At 44.2% G+C, this 20,534-nt stretch overlaps 1 protein-coding gene across 1 annotated transcript in view; it reads left to right on the plus strand.

Moving 5' to 3' along the window:
- The window catches only part of RCBTB1 (RCC1 and BTB domain containing protein 1), a 47,051-nt gene that overhangs the window by 12,534 nt on the left and 13,983 nt on the right, over nucleotides 1-20,534 (plus strand). Inside the window, exons 5-10 of the mRNA XM_088469101.1 lie at nucleotides 2,997-3,155; nucleotides 4,262-4,369; nucleotides 6,190-6,329; nucleotides 8,163-8,353; nucleotides 9,134-9,260; nucleotides 10,806-10,957. Of these exons, the coding sequence (XP_088325227.1) occupies nucleotides 2,997-3,155; nucleotides 4,262-4,369; nucleotides 6,190-6,329; nucleotides 8,163-8,353; nucleotides 9,134-9,260; nucleotides 10,806-10,957 (877 nt within the window). The remainder of the gene's footprint in view (nucleotides 1-2,996; nucleotides 3,156-4,261; nucleotides 4,370-6,189; nucleotides 6,330-8,162; nucleotides 8,354-9,133; nucleotides 9,261-10,805; nucleotides 10,958-20,534) is intronic.

A 20,534-nucleotide genomic window follows, 5' to 3' on the forward strand; every position in this document is an offset into this window, starting at 1 on the left:
TGGAGCACAGGGATAGGATGAGAACTGGAAGGCTTTGAAGTAGTGGGTCTTGAGAGTCAGTTTGAAGATTTGTGGAGAGTCAGAGAGTAAGTTCCAGAAGTAGGGAGCAGCACTGACAAAATCTTGGAGGTGAAGTGGGGGGGGGGGGGGCGTACATGTTGATTGAAGTAGGCGGGCAGGAGTGTGAACTGAGATGACATCTGAGATGTAAATGGGAGAAGATTGGGTGAGGATTTTGTAAGTGAGTGTAAGAACCTTGAATTGGGCTCTGGAGGGTAGCCAGTGTAGGGCTTGTAAGAGGGGGGAGGCAGATGTGGAATATGAGTCGAGCAGCTCCATTAAGGAGAGATTGGAGTAGGGGTGGGAGTCAGGAATGCCAGATAAGAATTGAGGCACTTAGTTTGAAAAGGATAAATTGCTCAATTCGCATAAAATTAATTAAAAATACATTTATTCATACAACATAATTTGTGCTGTAAAACTGGTCTCTCAATCTATATAGGTAACATTCAGGGGAACATACCAATACACATCTCAATTGGTTTATCTAAATCAAAAAAGAAATACAGGGAACATGTTGGAAATGTATATTGATCACACTGTCAATATTTTGCTGGTAATCTCTGATTGTTGTTCGTTCTCCTATGGATGTAACATAAGATGAACCCCAAAACGATGAAAATCCATAGAAGTCCAGAAACCAAAAATATGTATGTAAAGTTCTGTATCAAATAAGTCCTGTATTCAAAATGTTCCGTGCGAGCAGTATATTAAGACCGCAAATGAATTACTCACAATAGGTGGTTATATCAGCGTTTCAGCCGGTCCTCTGTATCTCCGTGTATGGGGTGCTTCCACCGCTCATCAGCGGGAGTGACGGCTTGGACTGTTTGGACAGCAGCTCGTCCCCCAGGGAGAGTAGGTAGGCTGTAAGTCTCCCTCCGACTGCACAGCCCAGTGTATCCGCTGGCTTGTGGAGAGGGTAGTGATGAACAATATAGAAGTTGCTGAACCACCAGAGTGTATGGATCGCTTAACTGCAATCCGTAGCGATGCTGAATACGTGGATGAACCAAATCTCAGATGAGAGCACGGACAAGAATCTTGACGCGTTTCTCCGGGTTTTAGGGCTCCCGGTTTCTTCAGAAGAAACCGGGAGCCCTAAAACCCGGAGAAAGCTGCCGTCCAAGCCGCAACTCCCGCTGACGAGCGGTGGAAGCACCCCATACACGGAGATACAGAGGACCGGCTGCAACGCTGATATAACCACCTATTGTGAGTAATTCATTGTGCGGTCTTAATATACTGCTCGCACGGAACATTTTGAATACGGGACTTATTTGATACAGAACTTTACATACATATTTTTGGTTTCTGGACTTCTACTACGGATTTTCATCGTTTTGGGGTTCATCATCTTATGTTACTATATTACATCCATAGGAGAACGAATAACCATCAGACAGATTACCAGCAAAATATTGACAGTGTGATTAATATATATTTCCGACATGTTCCCTGTATTTCTATTTTGATTTAGATATAAACCAATTGAGGTGTATTGGTATGTTCCCCTGAATGTTACCTATATAGATTGAGAGACTCCACACAGTTTTACAGCACAAATTATGTTGTATGAATAAATGTATTTTTAATTTTATGCGAATTGAGCATTTTATCCTTTTCAAACCAAGCGCCTCAATACATTTTTATTTTTGTTGTTTTTTAGTAGGATTCACAGATCCTATTTATTGAGGCAGCCATTTTTGAAAGGTATATTGACCATCTGGGAGGTGCACCTACCATTGTTTTAATGCCAGATAAGAGGTTACAATAGTCCATCTGGAGATGACCAGTGAGTGGATGAGGGTCTTGGTTGCCTCCAGGGTGGGAGAGGGTCTGATCCTAGAAATATTTTTGAGAAAGAAGTGGCAGGGCTGTGAGAGGTACTGAATGTGTGTTTTTGAAGGAGAGGGAGGAGTCGAGGATAACTCCAAGACAGCGCACTTGGGGGCTAGAGGAGATGGTTGTGCCGTTAATAGATAATGAAATTGTGGGAAGTAAGGTTATATGGGTGGAAAGATGATCAGCTCAGTCTTAGACATGTTAAGTTTAAAAAAGCGCTGGGACAAGTGGCTTAACCAGGATATTTGGAGTCCAGGGCAAGATGAAAAATGGAACCCAATATACAGTGCCCCCAGCAGTAGTGCCTTTTACACATAAGACACACCACACAATTTAGTTAGCAGAATCCCTGATCCTGTGGCCGCTGTCCGCTGCTCCCGTCCAACTTGGCACTGGTAGAGAAGTCATGACTTCTCTCCCTTCACGCAGTGCAGGAGCCAGAAATCGGAGCTCATGAGTAGGCTCCAGGCCTGGGTGCAGCAGCCAATAAGAGCGTGACTCTTATTGAGTGCAGTGCTAAAACAAACACACTGCCGGCAGCGTGTGGTTGGTTGTGGTGTGTTTAGTGACCTGGACTGTGGCCGACTGCCCAGGGCACATGCCCTGCTCAACCCCTCCATGTTACGCCACTGGCTGGGACATCCAGGATGTAGGAAGAGATGGCAGAGAGACAAGCGGAGATACGTGAGGGGAGAGGTTGGGTAGAGGATGGCCAGAAGAGGGCAGTATCACACAGGCCAAGGGAGTGAATGATTTGCATGAGGAGAGGGTGGTCCACAATGTCAAAAGCAGCAGAGGGGTCAAGGAGAATGAGCAGAGAGTAGCTAATCTATTTGTGTACAATATGTATAATCCAAGCAAACTCTCTACTGCTTTTGTAATATACTTAATTGAAATGTTAGTGTTAGGTAGGGGGGAGGGGAGAGAGTTTGCTTGCAAAATGGATTTATTTGTAATATTTCTAAGTTGCAAAACAAAATAAACACTATATAGCCTGTATGACTAAAATGCAGCTACGATTTGCTCCTATCTTAAACTTTTATACCTATATTAAAGTTTATTTTTCATTGTTTATTTGTGTTTTCAACTAGCTATTTGCTTGGGGATATAATAACTGTGGGCAAATTGGTTCCGGCACCACTGCAAATCAGGCAGTTCCCCGGAGAGTGTCTGCCCAGTTACAGAGCAAGATAGTCATAGCTGTTGCCGCTGGACCGACTTGTTCTATGGCAATAACTGACAATGGCCAGGTGAGTTCAATGCATGTTTTATAGTTTGTCTATATGCTGACAGAAAACATTAACTAGTGCAGGCCTGGCCAACCTGTGGCTCTCCAGCTGTTGTGAAACTACAAGTCCCAGCATGCCTTGCAACAGTTTTAGCATTCCCTAATAGCAAAACTGTAGCAGGGCATGCTGGAACTTGTAGTTTCACAACAGCTGGAGAGCCACCAGTTGGCCAGGCCTGAACTAGTGTATAACTTGGGGGCATGGAGAAGGCTGAAGCTGACAGAACCACATGCTACCTGCTGCTTGTGGACCTGGCTGGTTCAATGTGGGAAAACATGAATACAGCTCTGTATTTTGGGGAAACTGGGACGTTTTTGGCACGCAAAGACCTTTTTTTGCTTCTATTAAACGTTAAAAGGGATGCTGACTGGAATTGTTTGCCTTTTAAGGGGGAAATTCCATTGTTTTCTGGGCGGTGATAATGGGCACCCACTGGAGCAATTCAATTGTTTTTGGATGCCCATTAATTATCATGCTTGTCACACCAGGTTTAGCTGGGTTGGGTACACTATCCTGGTGCACAGAATCCCTGCAGCAGATTCTGACTGCTGTTGGGATTCCGGCGTCTGGATTTGGACCGTCGGAATTGTGTGCGACGGCATGATGACCGCATACAGGTATAGCTGTGTAAGGCGGCACACCCATATAAAGTCATGATTAGGGCACGAGTCCAAAACACTGATTCTTGGCACATTTCTGCTTGCTACATCAGGAGGCTGCGAGCAGAAATGTCTGCGCCAACAGCACTAGCACCCGATCGAAGCAACAATTGAAGTGCTTCATCGGGGGCCATCAAGAGATGATGGTGGAGTGAGCGATAGAAAATCTGAGTGGGTGGGACAGGTGGTAGAGCAGCCCCATCAGGTTGGCCATTGTGTACATGCCTATTCTAGCAGAGTGATCCCTGGGATAACCCTGTCCTTCACTGTGGAATATATCTGGAATAGACCAAATGTCTTGACTTATAAAGTGAAGAATCGCTTGATGTATTAGAATGATGAATATGTGGTTACTTTAATGTTTAGTGTATGTTGTATAACTTCTAAACCTGTTGCACTTTCTACCAGGTTTATGGCTGGGGATATAATGGTACTGGGCAACTTGGAGTGGGCAGTACTGGAAATCAGCTGATCCCCTGTAGAGTGGTGTTTGTTCAGCCAGTGTGTGTGGTTCAGGTAAATTTTGATATATTTCCTAAATTGATCCAGTGTATTTGTCATGCTTTCCAGTGGTACAACGGCTGCATACTTTAACTTTTCTAGGTCTTTTATGTAAAAATGTAATTAACTTGCATACTAGACCAGTGTATGACTTTTTATATTAAGTTGTGCAGTGGATAGCCCACATTGGTAACCTTGTAGGAATGTTTATTCTATTCTCACGATTCATCTGCTGGAGATTGAATTATATACTGCATAGCTCTTCAGACAATGGTTTGATATATTCATATGCTAGAAAAACAAGATGTACTGTAGTTATGAGACCCTCTCAATAACTACATCGGAATCCCGGCAAAGGACTTAACGTTGAAATACCGGCGTCTATCTTAATCCCAACGCCGGAACGCCAGCTGGGACAAGGAAAGTCCTGGGCGCCCTTAGCATTAGCCGCGGGGTGGCAGAGTTAGGTTTAGGGAGTCTACCAGGGTTGGGGTTTGGGGGGGTGGGAATAAGAGGGGGAGGGATAGAGTATTTACCTGCTCTGTCGGGATCTTCTCCCTTCGGGCTGCCAGCGTCTGGATATGAACTGGAGGCTATTCAGCCACCGAAACTTCATACCCATTCTCTGAAAAACAATTGGTCTCTTTCCATATTGAACCAACTAGAATTTTTAAGCTGAGTTAGGGTTTTTTTTTTTTTTTTTTCTTTTCTTTCTAGCAGCATTTATGGCAGTCTCCTGCAAATAGGAGTGCCCCATCTGGACTCCTGCTGTGTATAATTGATGTGAGTGCTGACTAGTTACCTTGTGTCTAACAGCGTAAAATATATCTGCACACAGGGATGTCAAACTAGACACATAAGCATGCATCCTATCCATTCTAGCTACTACTGAATTGCCCGAGTATTTGTACAGTCCACAAACAATCGCATAGACCAGAGCTTCCCAGACTCTGCCATTAAAGTGCAGGTTTTAAGATTATCCATGCTTGAGTTCAGAGGGTTAAATCAAATTGACTTGGACTAATTAAGTCATCTGTGCTCAAGCATGTATATCCTTAAAACACTGTTAGAATGCCTTGAGGACCGAGGTTGGGAAACGCACACTGCCATACACTAGGCAAGATTCCCAAATTCTGCCATTACAGTGCATGTGTTGGGCACAGGTGATTTAATTGTTAAATCAAATTGACTGAAGTACCAATCTGTACTCAAGCATGGTTTGCGTTAAAGCCTGGACTGTAATTGGAGCGTTTGGGAACCACTGCACTAATCCAATATCATTCCGACCAGCCAACTAGTTGGCTAACTGGAACAATCCACGTGTTGAACTTTTATAAACAGTCTGATTTCTCCTGCAAGTTGGACAAGTGTTTGATTTCTCCCAACTAGTTTCACAACTATCGTTAGTGTAGGGGGAAACACCTCCATCAGGCCAGCTTGTATTAGGTCTGGTTTCCACAGGGGAGTCGGGCAGGCATCAGCTGGATAAGTGCCAGTTTTGGGATGTGTTTAAATTGCAGACCGCAATCTCCTCCCATAAGTAACTGGTGTAATCTCCCACAAGGTGCATAGAAACCCCCCCCCCCCCCCCCTTCTGCACTGCTCTCTATAGTGTGATCCTACATGTACCATGCTGGAGTCTCCACGTTTGACAACTTGCTAAATTAAGACTTTAAAACTTGATTCCATAAAAACAAGTGTCCTAACTGCAACAGTGCCATTAAAAACCCAAATCTAAATGTCATTTGTAAATAAACCCAGGAGTGATGTATTGATGTAGCACTTTCTGTATCGGCGTGTGGTTTTTAACCTTCCAATTATTTCATTATTTATAGCTGGTGTGCGGCTATAGTCATACCATGGGTCTATCTGATAAAGGTTATCTCTACTCCTGGGGAGCCAACACTAATGGGCAGCTGGGGATTGGAAACAAGAGCAACCAGCTTTCCCCAGTCAGAGTTGCTATAAGTGAAAGGTACTGTGGTGTATGTGTGTGTGTTTTAGGATCTAAGATGCCCCATCACTTTCTTGATTAAAGTAATGTATTAGCCACCTCTCTCCAAGATCCAACAAGGAGTTTTTGGCATGCATGTCGGCCAGACTCTCCTTTCCAGGACCCCACTGTTCTGTGCCTGTGTTCTAGACCAGCCACAGTTTGCATCTTGCTATTGTACAGTACATGTGCACCACAATTAACTGTACCATCTGAGACTCATGTGCACTTCATACACATTGCGATAAAGGTGACCAGAACAGGGGTGCCATGCTGACCACTAAACTGACACATTTGCCTGTACTGCAGGCAGATCACTTTCAGATTCTTGGCCCCCTGGTGAAAAATACAAACCGTTGATTATCAGTGGCCACATCTGATTGGCTGAATATATCAGTCTAATATTATTGGAGTGGAAAATTTTAATTTAATTATTTATTTTAGATTACATCTTTGCAGTGTTACTAGTTCAGTCCACAATGTCCAAGTTATTTGACTTTATCCACTTAACTGACTATTTTTTCCAGCAAAACCGGTCAGAAATTGCCGGGTCCAGGGAGTCAGGATGTCTGTTCTGCATATGTGTACAACAAATTTCCTCTTCAAAAACACAGCGGGGAGGTGCAGTCGCACCTTGTCAGCTAAAGCACAGCTGGCTGCATTTGCATCCCATAAGGCCACGTCTGTTAAAGGGGAAGGCGACCTGTGTATATTAAAGTCTATTTACACTTGGTATTTGAATCTTGTTTGATTTTGATGGACATGTTTATTGCAACTTTTTATTTCTTTGTATTGTGAACATCTCCTCTTACCATGGCTCAAGCCATATATGCTTGTGGTGGTTGCAGACTGCATATGCTGGCCTGCCAAGTTGGCTGTATCCTGTGTTTTTGACCAGCCCGGCAAGCTTAGCAAAACATGGAGGTTCTTTTGTTTTATACATGTGGGTTAGAAGCAAATTCTGCATACTGCCACATTGTGAGTATTGAATGGTAGCAAACTGTTTTTGGCTACTTGTCTCACTGCAGCACAATGAACATCAGCACTAATGTTACAGAAACAGTCTGTGCTCAGCCAATAATTTATAGCACTAATATGGCCACATTGAAAGTAGTAAGCCCATATCCAACCTGATAATGGCACACTGCACATGGTGTAGCCTTGAAGTTGCTTGTTTTGGCATATGTGTACAGTTCTAAAAACACATGTTGTAACAGGTTACCAATATCAGTCCTGAAATACCAGCACAAAGAATTGGCAAGCTACAAATATGTAATAGAAAAGATTAGAATTTACTTAGTAAAGGTATCCTAATTATGTGCAACATAGGCTGACTAGGCCCTCTCTATTCAATGGCAACTGTGGCTGGGTACACACTTGGTGACCTGCCAAATGCCCAGTGGTGCCTATGAACAATATATATCAGGTGGCTGGTACACACCGCACAATCCGATGAATGACCGCCTGATATATCGTTCATCGGCACGATTGAAATCGTCTGCAGCTGGGTCGTTCCATCAGCCGTGCACGTAGGCCGATGGAACGACATCAATGAATATCCTGCAGGAGTACGCACACTGGGTACGCTAGACTATGTGCCTGATTCACAGGATTGGACGACTCCTCGTCTAGTGTGTACCCAGCTTAAAGGTATAGTCTGATCCTCTGTGCAATGCCTTCTGTGTTGTGAGTTCCTCTTTGAATCACTGTTTCATCTTTATAAAAAATCTGCTAGCCGCCTAAAAATCTAAATCTATTCTGGATTTGTTATAGTATGTCCATTTTTAAAATGTGCGTGTATACATCTTTATACAGGATTGCGGAAGTTGCCGCCTGTCATTCCTCCCATACCTCTGCTGCCAAATCCCAAAGTGGACAAGTTTACATGTGGGGCCCATGTCGTGGCCAAATTATTCTTGCTCCTCACCTTACAAACTTTACTAGCACAGATGACGTCTTTGCCTGTTTTTCAAACCCGCCTGTGATGTGGCGAATGCTCTCTGTAGGTAAGTCGTCACTGGGACAATAAATGAAGGAATGTGAGTGCATTATGGTTAGTGACATGCTGTCTGCAACCCGCTACACACTGCAGTTTTCATACAGTGTGTGATTTACTATGCTGCAGAATGGCGTTGGGAAGACTCAAACCTGTGTGTGTGTCACATTTTTCAATCCAGCCCAAACTGCAGGATGTATGTACAATCTGGCTTTACCCCTTCCGTCATGTACGAGTTCATCCTACTGGGCAGCAGAAAGGTACTGTAGGAGAAGGGGGCACCAGAACAGTAATGTTAAAATATATTGTGCACTCTTTGGTATTACTAGTACCAGCATTTACATATAGCAGCGCATGCTAGCCCTTGTAGTGCTGCAAGAGTGCGTATGCTTTGGTGTGACTGATTATACCTTCACCCAGCACCTCACTCTGTTCTACAAATCAGAAGACTGCCAGCTATTGCTAGACCACCCAATAATGGGTGCACTGTTATGATAAGCTTACTCAGTACCACTTTTTGGTGAAGGAAATCAAAGCAAGGCGCTGGCGATGGGGTAAAGTTGGCTATTGCTGGATGGGTATCAAATATATATTTTAGTGACTCTTAAACAGACTGGTGGCCAGTGAAGGGGCAGGAATGTATAGTCATATTGTGTAGTATGTATTCTAAAGCCTATATTCTGCCTTTTTAGTCTGATCAATTTCTATTGTTGTGTACTTCATATATCACATGTTACAATGAGCAAAGCTGCAGGATATTGATCAGACTTCTGCTCCTTGTTACCTGCAGAACCTGAAGACTTTCTAACTGTTGCTGAGTCTCTGAAGAAGGAATTTGATAGTGAAGAAACTGCAGACCTGAAGTTCAGGGTTGACGGCAAATACATACATGTTCACAAGGCCGTCTTGAAAATACGGTAATCCTGGTGATCGCTGTAACAGACCCAGATTTACACTTTGTAGCAGCCTGGTGTTTAGGACCCTTTTGTAAGCCGCAAATCCTAGGGTCAAATCTTCCTCTACTACTACTACTCTGACAGCTGGAAAACTTTTACCTGTTGTCAGGGCTCGCCCCAGCTGCATGGGTGTGATCCAACTATTGCAGCCTCACATGTAGTCTGTGCCCCAAAAGCAATCCACTAGAATAGAATAGATTAACCTGTCCTAGTGTGAGAGACATGTGCTGGGTTTTGCTTTTGAATAGGTACATGGTAGGGAAAGGGTGAATACTAATTTTTTTTTTTAACACTAATGCTTGTATGGCTCTTGCTGATGGCGCTTATTCTCAGAGCCCAGTTATGGGAAGGAGTTCTGGGGATGTGAAGAGGGATCGGAGCAGATCCCTCCACTGCCTCCCTAGAGGCATTGCTCATGGGTGACCAAGTCACACATACGCAGAAGCTGGCGTCTGGGACAGGTAAGTAGCACTGCTACAGAAGTTGTAGTGTTAATGATCCAGGGGACAGCTGCTTTTCAGAATTGCTCTGGTGAGAAGTATCCCCCGTGGCCATTTAGTAATGAAAAAGATCACTCTTCATTTGTGAAGGCTTTCAGGGGCCTGAATGCCATCTCAGGATGGAGCTTGTTGAATGGCATAATTTCTACGTCCCCATACTAAAGTATCAGGAGAATTGTAACCAGGAAATATGATATCCTGCATTACATGACTGAGTGTGACACTGTATATGCAAAAGTAAGTGACATATAAGTGATTTATGAATAGACCCCAGAGAGCTGACAGTTCAGTCTCTCACCCCTGAGTCTGCAGCCCCAGTGAGATCCATCTGGGCCATATCATACAAGCTCCCAGGCACATTGTGCAAGCCAGTAATATACTGCACTGAGCCCGGGGAGTGTCTGCCATCTACACGTCCATCCACACTTAGAGGCTCCATTTTTGCTTTAGATCTATACAGAGCAATAAAACACTTTGGGAAGCTTTCATATTTATAACAGTGACCTATCTTCACTTATCAACATTAAGAGACTGTAAAGGACAAAATAAGTGGACCTACAAATGTGTCCTTGTACATCTTTGCCAGTCTCGCTGAAAACCTCTCTGCACGTCAGATCCTGTGAGAATTTGTTGGCATTGTGTTTTGTTTTTTGTTTTTTTTCTTGCCGAAAATTTGTCTCAATGCGATGAGACTAGGGTGCACCAGCAGACACTACTGAGTAATTTGATGTGACGCTTGTATATCTGTGTACTACTGAGTCTATATGATCCACAATGGAACTTGGAATGAACTTAGATGCCGCTAAAGCGTCTGGACTCATTGCTGTGTCAGTCTGTCCAATCTTCACTAAAATATTGGAAAGTGTTTAGCATTACAGAATATTCTTGTGCGATTTTTTTTTTTTTTTTTTATTTATTATATATGTAAATAAGCCCTGTATCTAGCAGTGCAGTCATGAATAAACCTTCTTTAATAATCATTACTTATTTATTTATTTTTTTTTAGGTGTGAGCACTTCCGTACAATGTTCCAGTCTCATTGGAATGAAAACTCTAAGGAGGTCATAGAAATTGATCAGTTTTCATACCCAGTGTACCATGCCTTCCTGCACTACCTGTACACTGATACTGTGGACCTGCCGCCAGAAGATGCTATAGGTATCATCCGTTACTATAATGGATTTGCACATTGCAACATAAATGTAATGTGCCTCTGGGTAGAAGTATCTGGTCTACATATTTAACTACACTTTTTAGAGACTTCAGATGTTTTAGCAACATTTGCCTTACTTTGTGTACTGGTATGCGAGTGTTATGAAGGTTATTTTCACAAATATGCTTTTAAAATGTTTTTATGTGTGCTTAGTAACTGTGCCCCAGCCTTTCCAGATTGGGCCTGTTTCTGTTTCTGTTTTTTTATTTGTATCTATTAAGCATTTACCGTGTATGTGTGTGTGTGTGTGTGTGTATGTATATATATATATATATATATATATATATATATATATATATATATATATATATATATATATATATATATATATATATATATATATATATATATATATCTGGTGTTTTTGTGCTAAATGCCCATCCCACAAACATTTCTAGACTATTTCTGTAAACACGTCAGTATGCCCGTTGTGTTAAATGTTTCACTTGTTGAGTGAATTAATGTGTTTGCAGCAATTGCTACTTTAATGTTGCACAAAATATCTGGCTGCATAACTAATGGTGTGTACACACATAGCAATTTTAAAGAACTATTTTAACTATATCGTTATCATTCAAATCGCTCATTTAAAAGGACTACCAACTTATACCCCTTTTACACCGGAGCTAAAACCCGGGTTATTGCAGGGTTAACCCGGGCAGCTCCTTGGTGTAAAAGGGGTGAGGGTTGGATCGCCGGGGCGAGTGACCCAGCAATCCAACCCAGGTAAATAGGGTTTAACACTGGCGTAGCCCGTGAAATCCTGCCGTGTACGGCGCACTCTGGGTCTTGATGACCTGTAGTGCGCCACAAGCCGGCCGATTTGGTCTGGCTTCAGTGGCGCTTGGCGATGCCGTCATCTCGAAGCGTTCACGCCGGAAAAGCCGGGTCTATGCATACCCGACTGCTGTGTGAGCGGCGCCGACTCTGGAATATCCTGAGTCGCCGCCGGCTAAATTCCTGGTCTGATCCTGATAGGATCCCTGTTCCAACTCCAGGTCAGACCCGGAATTTAGGTGGAAAAGGGCTATTACAGTGCATCCGGAAAGTATTCACAGCGCATCACTTTTTCCACCTTTTGTTATGTTTGCAGTCCTATTCCAAAGTGGAATAAATTTATTTTTGTCTTCAAAGTTCTACACATAATACCCCATAATGACAACGTGTAAAAAAAATTTAGATTTTTGCAAATTTTATAAAAAAAAAACAAAACAAAACTAAGATCACCTGTACATAAGTATTCACAGCCTTTGCCATGGAGCTCAAAATTGAGCTAAAGTGCATCCGGTTTCCACTGATCATCCTTGATATGTTCCTACAGCTTAATTGGAGTCCACCTGTGGTCAAATCAGTTGATTGGACATGATTTTGAAAGGCATACACCTGTCTATATAAGGTCCCACACTTGACAGTGCATATCAGAGCACAAACAAAGCATAAAGTCCAAGGAATTGTCTGTAGACCTCTGAGACAGGATTGTCTCGAGGCACAAATCTGGGGAAGGGTACAGAAAAATATCTGCTGCTTTGAAGGTCCCAATGAGCACAGTGGCCTCCATCAGTAAATGGAAGGTCGGAACAAACAGGACTCTTCCTAGAATTGGCCGTCCGTCTAAACTGAGTGATCGGGGGAGAAGGGCCCTAGTCAGGGAAGTGACCAAGAACCCGATGGTCACTGTCAGAGCTTACAGCATTCCCCTGTGGAGAGGAGAACCTTCCAGAAGGACAACCATCTCTGCAGCAATCCACCAATCAGGCCTGTATGGTAGTGACCAGACGGAAGCCAATCCTTAGTAAAAAGCACATGGCAGCCTGCCTGGAGTTTGGCAAAATGCACCTGAAGGACTCTGAGACCAATTCTCTGGTCTGATTAGACAAAGCTTGAAATCTTTGGCGTCCATGGCAGGCGTTATGTTTGGAGGAAACCAGACACCGCTCATCACCATGCCGATACCATCCCTACAGTGAAGCATGGTGATGGCAGCATCATGCTGTGTGGATGTTTTTCAGCAGCAGGAACTGGGAGACTAGTCAGGATAGTGGGAAAGGAAGAGTGCAGCAATGTACAGTACATCCTGGATGAAAACTTGCTCCAGAGCGCTCTTGACCTCCGACTGGGGTGACAGTTCATCTTTCAGCAGGACAATGACCCTAAGCACACAGCCAAGATATCAAAGGAGTGGCTTCAGGACAACTCTGTGAATGTCCTTGAGTGGCTCAGACTTTAATCCGATTGAACATCTCTGGAGAGATCTGAAAATGGCTATGCACCGACGCTTCCCATCCAACCTGATGGAGCTTGAGAGGTGCTGCAAAGAGGAATGGGGTGAAACTGCCCAAAGATAGGTGTGAAAAAAGAGGATTGGTGAGCGCTAGGTAAAGGATAATTTATTTTATTATAAAACTCTTAAAAAATTAAAACTAGGATCTTATTAAAATATGCATAAACACATACACTAGTTATGTAACATATCAGGCTAGTGAGACAGATATTTACAGATACATTACTGTTTAGCGAATATACATTTATCATCTTTGCTCTTCTAGATCTGTTTTGCTGATGTAAGAAATTAACCTGTTTGAAATTAGTATTGACCAACAGATCTGTAACTTAAATAGGTGTTTAAAAGTCCAGCTTAATAGCAGATGCTGTTGGTCTCCAATTAGAAAAAAACCCAGGTCATAGATCATGAATGGTGTAATAAATCGGTTACTGTCTTAGAGCAAAGCATGCAGTTTTAATGTAAACACAGTAACAAAGTTTGTAGTCTCCAATTACAAAGCATGCAGTCCTAGTCAGAAGCATATTAAACAGGCTAGTAGCATATGTGAGGTAAACTCCATATTACCTGGACACAGGTCTGCCGTCCCTGATCAGTGGTGGCCAGCTGCGACACTGAGTGACTGTTTAGGCAGTCAGAATAGTGATTCCTGGAGTCCAGGTCGATTCAGGGCTGCTGTTATGAATGGGCGCTGATTAGGATCATTCCAGCATGAGTATGGAGACTGGTCACAAACCTTGTGCACAGTCTGTCCCGTTGTGAGTCTCGGGGGTACACACTCTTTGCGAGGAGGGGAATCCATCTCTGTGAGGGAGACAGTGTAAATGCTGCTGCATCCTGGTAATCTGTGAAACACTCCCTGGTATGCTGAAGTCAACTGACGCGTTTGTCGACCAATCACGTGGGTCGATTCTTCAGCGGCGTTCCATGCTTGTGGCATCATATTCAAAAAGACTCGAGGCTGGAATTGCTGCCAAAGGTGCATCAACAAAGTATTGAGCAAAGGCTGTGAATACTCATGTACATGTGATTTCTTAGGTGGTTTTATTTATTAAATTTGCAAAAATCTCAACTTTTTACATTTAGTCATTGTGGGGTATTGTGTTTACAATATCCCATAAATTAATTTATTCCATTTTGGAAAGGCTGTAACCTAACTATGTGGGAAAAAGTGAATACTTTCCGGATGCAGTGTACTGTTGACCAGCGATGCGCGGCCACGTATGGACAATAACTATATCGGCCGTGCATGCCGGTCAACTTGCTCGATATCGAGCAAGTTACTATAGGGACCCGCGATTGTTGATCGCGGGTCGCTACTATAGTTGCCGGTAAGTATGTGATGTGCTGGGTGATCGATATCAATTACCCCAGCATACCTGGGAGGGTGCATGACTATCATCCAGTGATATCATATAGTTGGCTGATTGCTATGTGTGTACACACCATAAGTCTCTGATGCAATAATTTCCTGTTGCAGTGGATGCCTTTTGTATTCATCTTGCATGTATGCAGTTGCTGTTTCGTGCCCCAATTGTCTCATTGGAGAGAATTCAATTCAGCGTGATAGGCTGGCACATTGCACCCGCCAACATCGAAAGTTTTCCCTTGCACACCATAGAGGAGTCACGTCGTGTGTTGAATTCACCTTAAAAAAAATAAAAACTTGCCCCTCCACAATCTAACTAACTACCTTATCTCTCCTCTCCCTTTTACCTTCAAAATACTCGAGCGGCTTGTCTACAACATCTCATCTGCTACCTCTAAATCCATCCTTGATGATTTCCAATCTGGCTTTCACTCCCACCACTGCACTGACACTGCCCTGGCCAAAGTCCAGCTACTCTGCCAAATCCATGGCTGCTACTTTCTGCTAATCTTACTGGACCTCTCTGCGGCCTGTGACACAGGCAATCGCCCTCCCCTCCTGTTGCTCACCCTTCAGACCACTGGCTTAGTATATACGTTACTGGTTCACCTCCTAACTCGTCAACCGCTCCTTCTCTGCCTCTTATTCCATCTAACACCCCCCACCCCTGTCATTCTAGTGGGCTTCCTGCAGGGTTCTGTCCTTGTCCCTCTGTCTCTTCTATACCTCCTCTCTGGGGCAACTTATCAGTTCCTTTTGGCCTCTTGTATCACCTCTGTGTTAACAACATTCAACTCTACCTCTCTGTAATCTCCGCCTCCTGGATGTTCATGTGCTGTCCTCTCTCCCTAAAATGTCCCCTACCTCCCCCTTCCCCCTCCATTTCTCATCTTGACCACTGCAATCTCTCTTTTTTTTTTTTTTTAAACTTTCCTCCTTTGCTCCCATCTCACCCCTGTATCTGTATTTAATGCTGCAGCTAGACTTATCTTCCCCCTCTCACCACTCCACATCTGCCTTCTCTGCCAAGCCCTACACTGGATTGCTCTCCCCTACAGAACCCTTTTCAAACTGCTCCCTACAGCTGACTTCCTATCCCTACATCCTCCCTCCTGCCCACTATGGTTGGCTAATGAATCTCCTTTCCTCCCTTCTGGTTTATAAATCACTCCCAATCCAAGAATTCTCACGTGATTACCCCTTACCCGCTGGAATGTTCTTCCTCATTCAATCAGACTATCCCCTAACCTGCATAGCCTCAAACAGGCACTGAAATCTCTCATGTTCATAAAAGCATACCATCCCACTGCTTAACAATGCCACAATATTCGCCTCACCCTCTTTCATCCTCCAAATTCCCCGCTCTTGCTATCTGTCCTCAGCTCTCCTGTGTCATCTGTCTCCCCAACCCCTTAGTATGTAAGCTCCAATGAGCAGGGCCCTCCTGTCTCATCCACTACTCTTGGCCACTAGCTACGCTCGTTTTACCTCCTCCTTGGGCTCTCTGAGTGGGACTCCATTATGTCTTTCCATCGTGTCCTCTTGCAGTAGCTCTAGATCTGTTAGTTGCACCCCAGCATATTGGTATTGGTTTCAGCTAGAATGAATATTTCCCTTTCCACACTGGCATCAGCAGCATTATTGAGAATTGTAGTGTATTAACTGTTTCTTATTGTATTGCCATTTTTCCTTTTGTACAGCGCTGTGGACAACATGTTGTTGGTCCCTATAAATAAGTCAGCTGCTTCAGTTTTTATGATGGCAATTTGCATATACGCCAGAATGTCATGAGTGGTGAGATGAATTGCAATTAATTGCAAAGTCCCTCTTTTTGCCATGACGGTGAGCCTAATCCCAAAAACATTTCCACTGCATTTCAGCCCTGCTACAAAAGGACCAGTTGACATGTTAGTGATTCTCTTGTTAACACAGGTGTGTTGACGAGGAAAAGGCTGGAGATCACTGTCATGCTGATCGAGTTAGAATAACAGACTGGAAGCTTTAAAAGGAGGGTGGTGCTTGAAATCCATTGTTCTTCCTCTATTAACCATAGTTACCTGCAAGGAAACACATGCAGTCTTCATTGCTTTGCACAAAAAGGGCTTAACAGGCAAGGATATTGCTGCTAGTAAGACTGCACCTAAATCAACTTTTTATCGGATCAGCAAGAACTTCAAGGTGAGCGGTTCAATAGTTGTGAAGAAGGCTTCAGGGCGCCCAAGAATGTCTAGCAAGCGCCAGGACTGTCTCCTCCTAAAGCTGATTCAGCTGCAGGATTCGGGCACCACCAGTGCAGAACTTGCTCAGGAATGGCAGCAGGCAGGTGTGAGAGCATCTGCACACAGTGAGGCGAAGACTTTTGGAGGATGGCCTGGTGTCAAGAAGGGCAGTTAAGAAGCCACTTCTCTCCAGGAAAATCAGGGACAGACTGATACTCTGCAAAAGGTACAAGGATTGGTCTGCTGAGGACTGGGTTAGTTATTTTTCTCTGATGAACCCCCTTTCTCTTTCATCCACTAGGGGACACTGGGAACAAATACACTGAGTTAGAGGGGTGGTTAGTTGGAGCTGGCACTTTAAATAATTTAGTGTGAAGCTCCTCCCCCTCTATGCCCCACCAGCCCTCAGTTTAGAAAAATGTTCCTAGGAGCTGGTCACTCCAGGACAGAGTTGAAGCATTGTTATTTTAATCTAATCTCACATTACATAGGCAGACTGCCTACAGGGACCCTTCGCCACCTATTCAAAGGTTGGGGTCCGGGTCCCTGGCGTAGTGACTTCCATCAGGCGGGAGTGCTCAGGGCTTATCTTAAAGCTCCCCTCCACCACACACATGAGAAGTCACTGGGAGTGCACAAGGTTTCTCCCTAAAGTCTCGACAGCTCCCATCCGCAACAGGAACGCAGTGAGTACGGCTAGAACAGCCACTCATAGAAGTACTGATGCGTGTGAGGAAACACTTATTTCCCCATTACTGCTCAGGTGGCACAGTCACACCAAGCAGCACAGTGGCTCTCATATGCTCTTCTGTCAAATGGAGAGCTTTGCCCCACTGCTTCTGGGACATGGAAGCAGTAGGAGATTAAGCTGGGGGGCTCAAGCATACCCGGCGCTAGCAGCAAGGTTTACAATGGCGCCGGGATGTAGTAGGCTAGTGGGCGGAGCTTCATAGGCAGAGTGGACGGAGCTTCATAGCCTGTGTGCCAAAGAGGCCACGCGATCACATGCAGCGCTGCGGCTGCCCACATGCGCTCCCCCGTCCTCTTTAGCCGCCCGAGACGCTGCTCCCAGCACTGTTACACTGCTTCCCTGTTACAGAAACAGTGGGGTATGCCACTTAAGATAACTGCCCTGGCGGAATTTTGGATGCTGCGCACTACAGACATGTGACATGTCAGAGGGGCTTGAGGCGGAGCTTCAAGCAAGGGCTCTCCTACACAGCGACAGCGCTGCTTCTGATCACCGCAGACGGGTTGTAGTGGCAGTGCTCCTACTGCTCACTCCACATAATGCTGCTTTCTGCACACAGGCTGGGACTACAGCACTGCTGCTCCCACTTTTTTTTTTTTTTTAACATCGTTTTCCTGTCTCCTCCCACAGGCGCCAGGTTACTTGAGTCTACACGTCTTCTGACACTGGTGTTTGGAAATCCATTGATTGGGCAAGGGACTTGGTGTGAATCTCCCCCTTGTCTCCCATTAACTTCTGTCTGTATATCCTGTTTGTGTAAGCGGGTTGTGTGCCTCTACATGACAGGCCAGGTAGCCACCTAAGGTTCCCTTAAGTTTTGTCATTGCTTAAAGAGCAAACTAACAACTTAACGGCCAAATCTTACTGATGCCACAATCTGATGTGTGTACAGTGGGAGACTCCCCTGTCACTGATTTCCTTGCCTACTCCTCCGTGGGCTGCAGCCTTAGTGGGTGTTATGATTTAGCTACCAAGACTGTACCACAGGATTGAGGTCTGGTACTGAAGGGGTACAGCCATTTATCTGGGCGGTCAACAGGTACTTAATTCCTCAGTAAATATCATACCTTGGTTAACAGCAAGAGAAGTCTGTTTTTCCTTTTTTCACAGTAACTTCAGGTCCAGTTTTCAGCAACCAGACAAACTTTTCCAGATCCTGAGACGTTTCAACTCCAACCATCAGTTTCCTTGAACAGCAGATAACCTCTTCACCAGTGGATATGGTTCTCTGTTAGTTCCAGGTGTAACGTCCTTATGGACTTTCGGATTGTAAGTTTAAAACACACCGATCTGTGTACTGTTCTGCAGGAGCACAACCAACATTAACTGTTGGGTTCCAAGGCTGTAGCCTGCTGAGCTGCACACTTCATAGTGAACCTGGACACTGGAACTTTCAAAGCAGAGTTACGATTCCTACCAGAATACATCAGTGAATCTGTGCTGTACCTGGGAGAGGTTTCCAGGGATATCGGCCAGATTATTGCACGTATATCTGCTTCTGTTAACACAGCCCGCAGAACTCTTGCTGCGCTCTTGGCAGGCGGTCCTCACAGTACCCGGGGATTTTTTTTTTTTTTTCATCCAGATGGACTAAGGTCTATTGCAATCCACCGGGGGAAAGTCTACTTTTTACCCTTCAAATGCCCTGCTTTTCAGTAGAACTTACACTGGTCCACAGTTTCATTATTTTTCGTGCCCTGCAGCCCTTTCCTGGTGGAGCCAAGGTTGTTTTCATACACGCTAGGGATGGCAGAAGTGGAAGTCTCCAGACTGTAACACGTCAACTGGAACCACAACCAGTTGATATCAGGTGGGTGACTGTCTCCTGTTCCACTTGGGGTCTCCTACAGCAGGAGCCCACTTATGGACTTTTCAACAGACCTCTTCGGTTCAGATTTGCAGATTACTCTACAGGATACCTGGATAGATTCGAAGTTTCACTTTCAAATCGTTCTTTGCTGACAACGGAAGTCCCGTAGCGGGCAGAGCCAGAGTTTTGCAGGAGGAAATTCTGTCTCTCCCACAAATCGGCAGTGTTGGTTACGGTACATTATCGGGGTCTGGGGCTCTACTCAAATTTTTTTTTTTTTTTTTTTTTAAAACCAGTATCACTTGTGAGTTTGGAACCAGTGTGCTTTCTCATTCTCCAGATATGAAATATGTCTCAATTTTGGGAACTGCATCAAATTTTCCTGCATTTTGTGTTCATTCACTATCATTTGTGGGCGTTGCCGCTTGATATATAAACCTCGACTCCCCATGTCTTCACCAAGGTCATGTCTATCATGATTCCACACCTTTGGACAACAGGTTATTCCCTACTTATTTTATTTATTAACCGTTTCTTATATAGCGCAGCATATTCCATTGTGCATTACAATTTTAAACATTAATTGAACAAAACTGGGTAATAGACAGATCTAGGTAGGAAGGCCCTGCTCACAAGCTTACAATCTATAGACTTTGTTGATCAAGCATAAGAATATCTTCTTAGACAGCTCGGCTACATGCTCCATTAAAAGAAAATCCAAACTAATTCCGGCTCAAAGACTACAGGTTCTGGGAATGATCCTGGGTATGAGATTAGAGTATGTTCCTACCGGAATACAGAGCCCTGGACATTAGGCTATTAGTTCAGAGTTCAGACCGACGAGGGTGTCTTTTACATCCTTGTCTTTGTCTCTTGGGAAATCTGGTAGCTACATTTTTGAGGCATTACAATTCGGACGGTTCCAGCTACAGCTTCTAACCCAGGGGTCAGGGCCTCACTTATTCCATTGGAGGATCTGGTTGGCCTCAACAACCGAAGTGCATCCCCTCTGGTGGATGCAACCCGTCAGCTGTCAAAGATTTGGAGTGAGATTAGTTAATTGTGACGAAAAACAGTCTCCAAGGATGAGGA

The sequence above is a fragment of the Taudactylus pleione genome, unplaced genomic scaffold (assembly GCF_031769625.1).
Source record: "Taudactylus pleione unplaced genomic scaffold, aTauple2 ptg000089l, whole genome shotgun sequence".
In the NCBI taxonomy this organism is placed as follows: domain Eukaryota; kingdom Metazoa; phylum Chordata; class Amphibia; order Anura; family Myobatrachidae; genus Taudactylus; species Taudactylus pleione.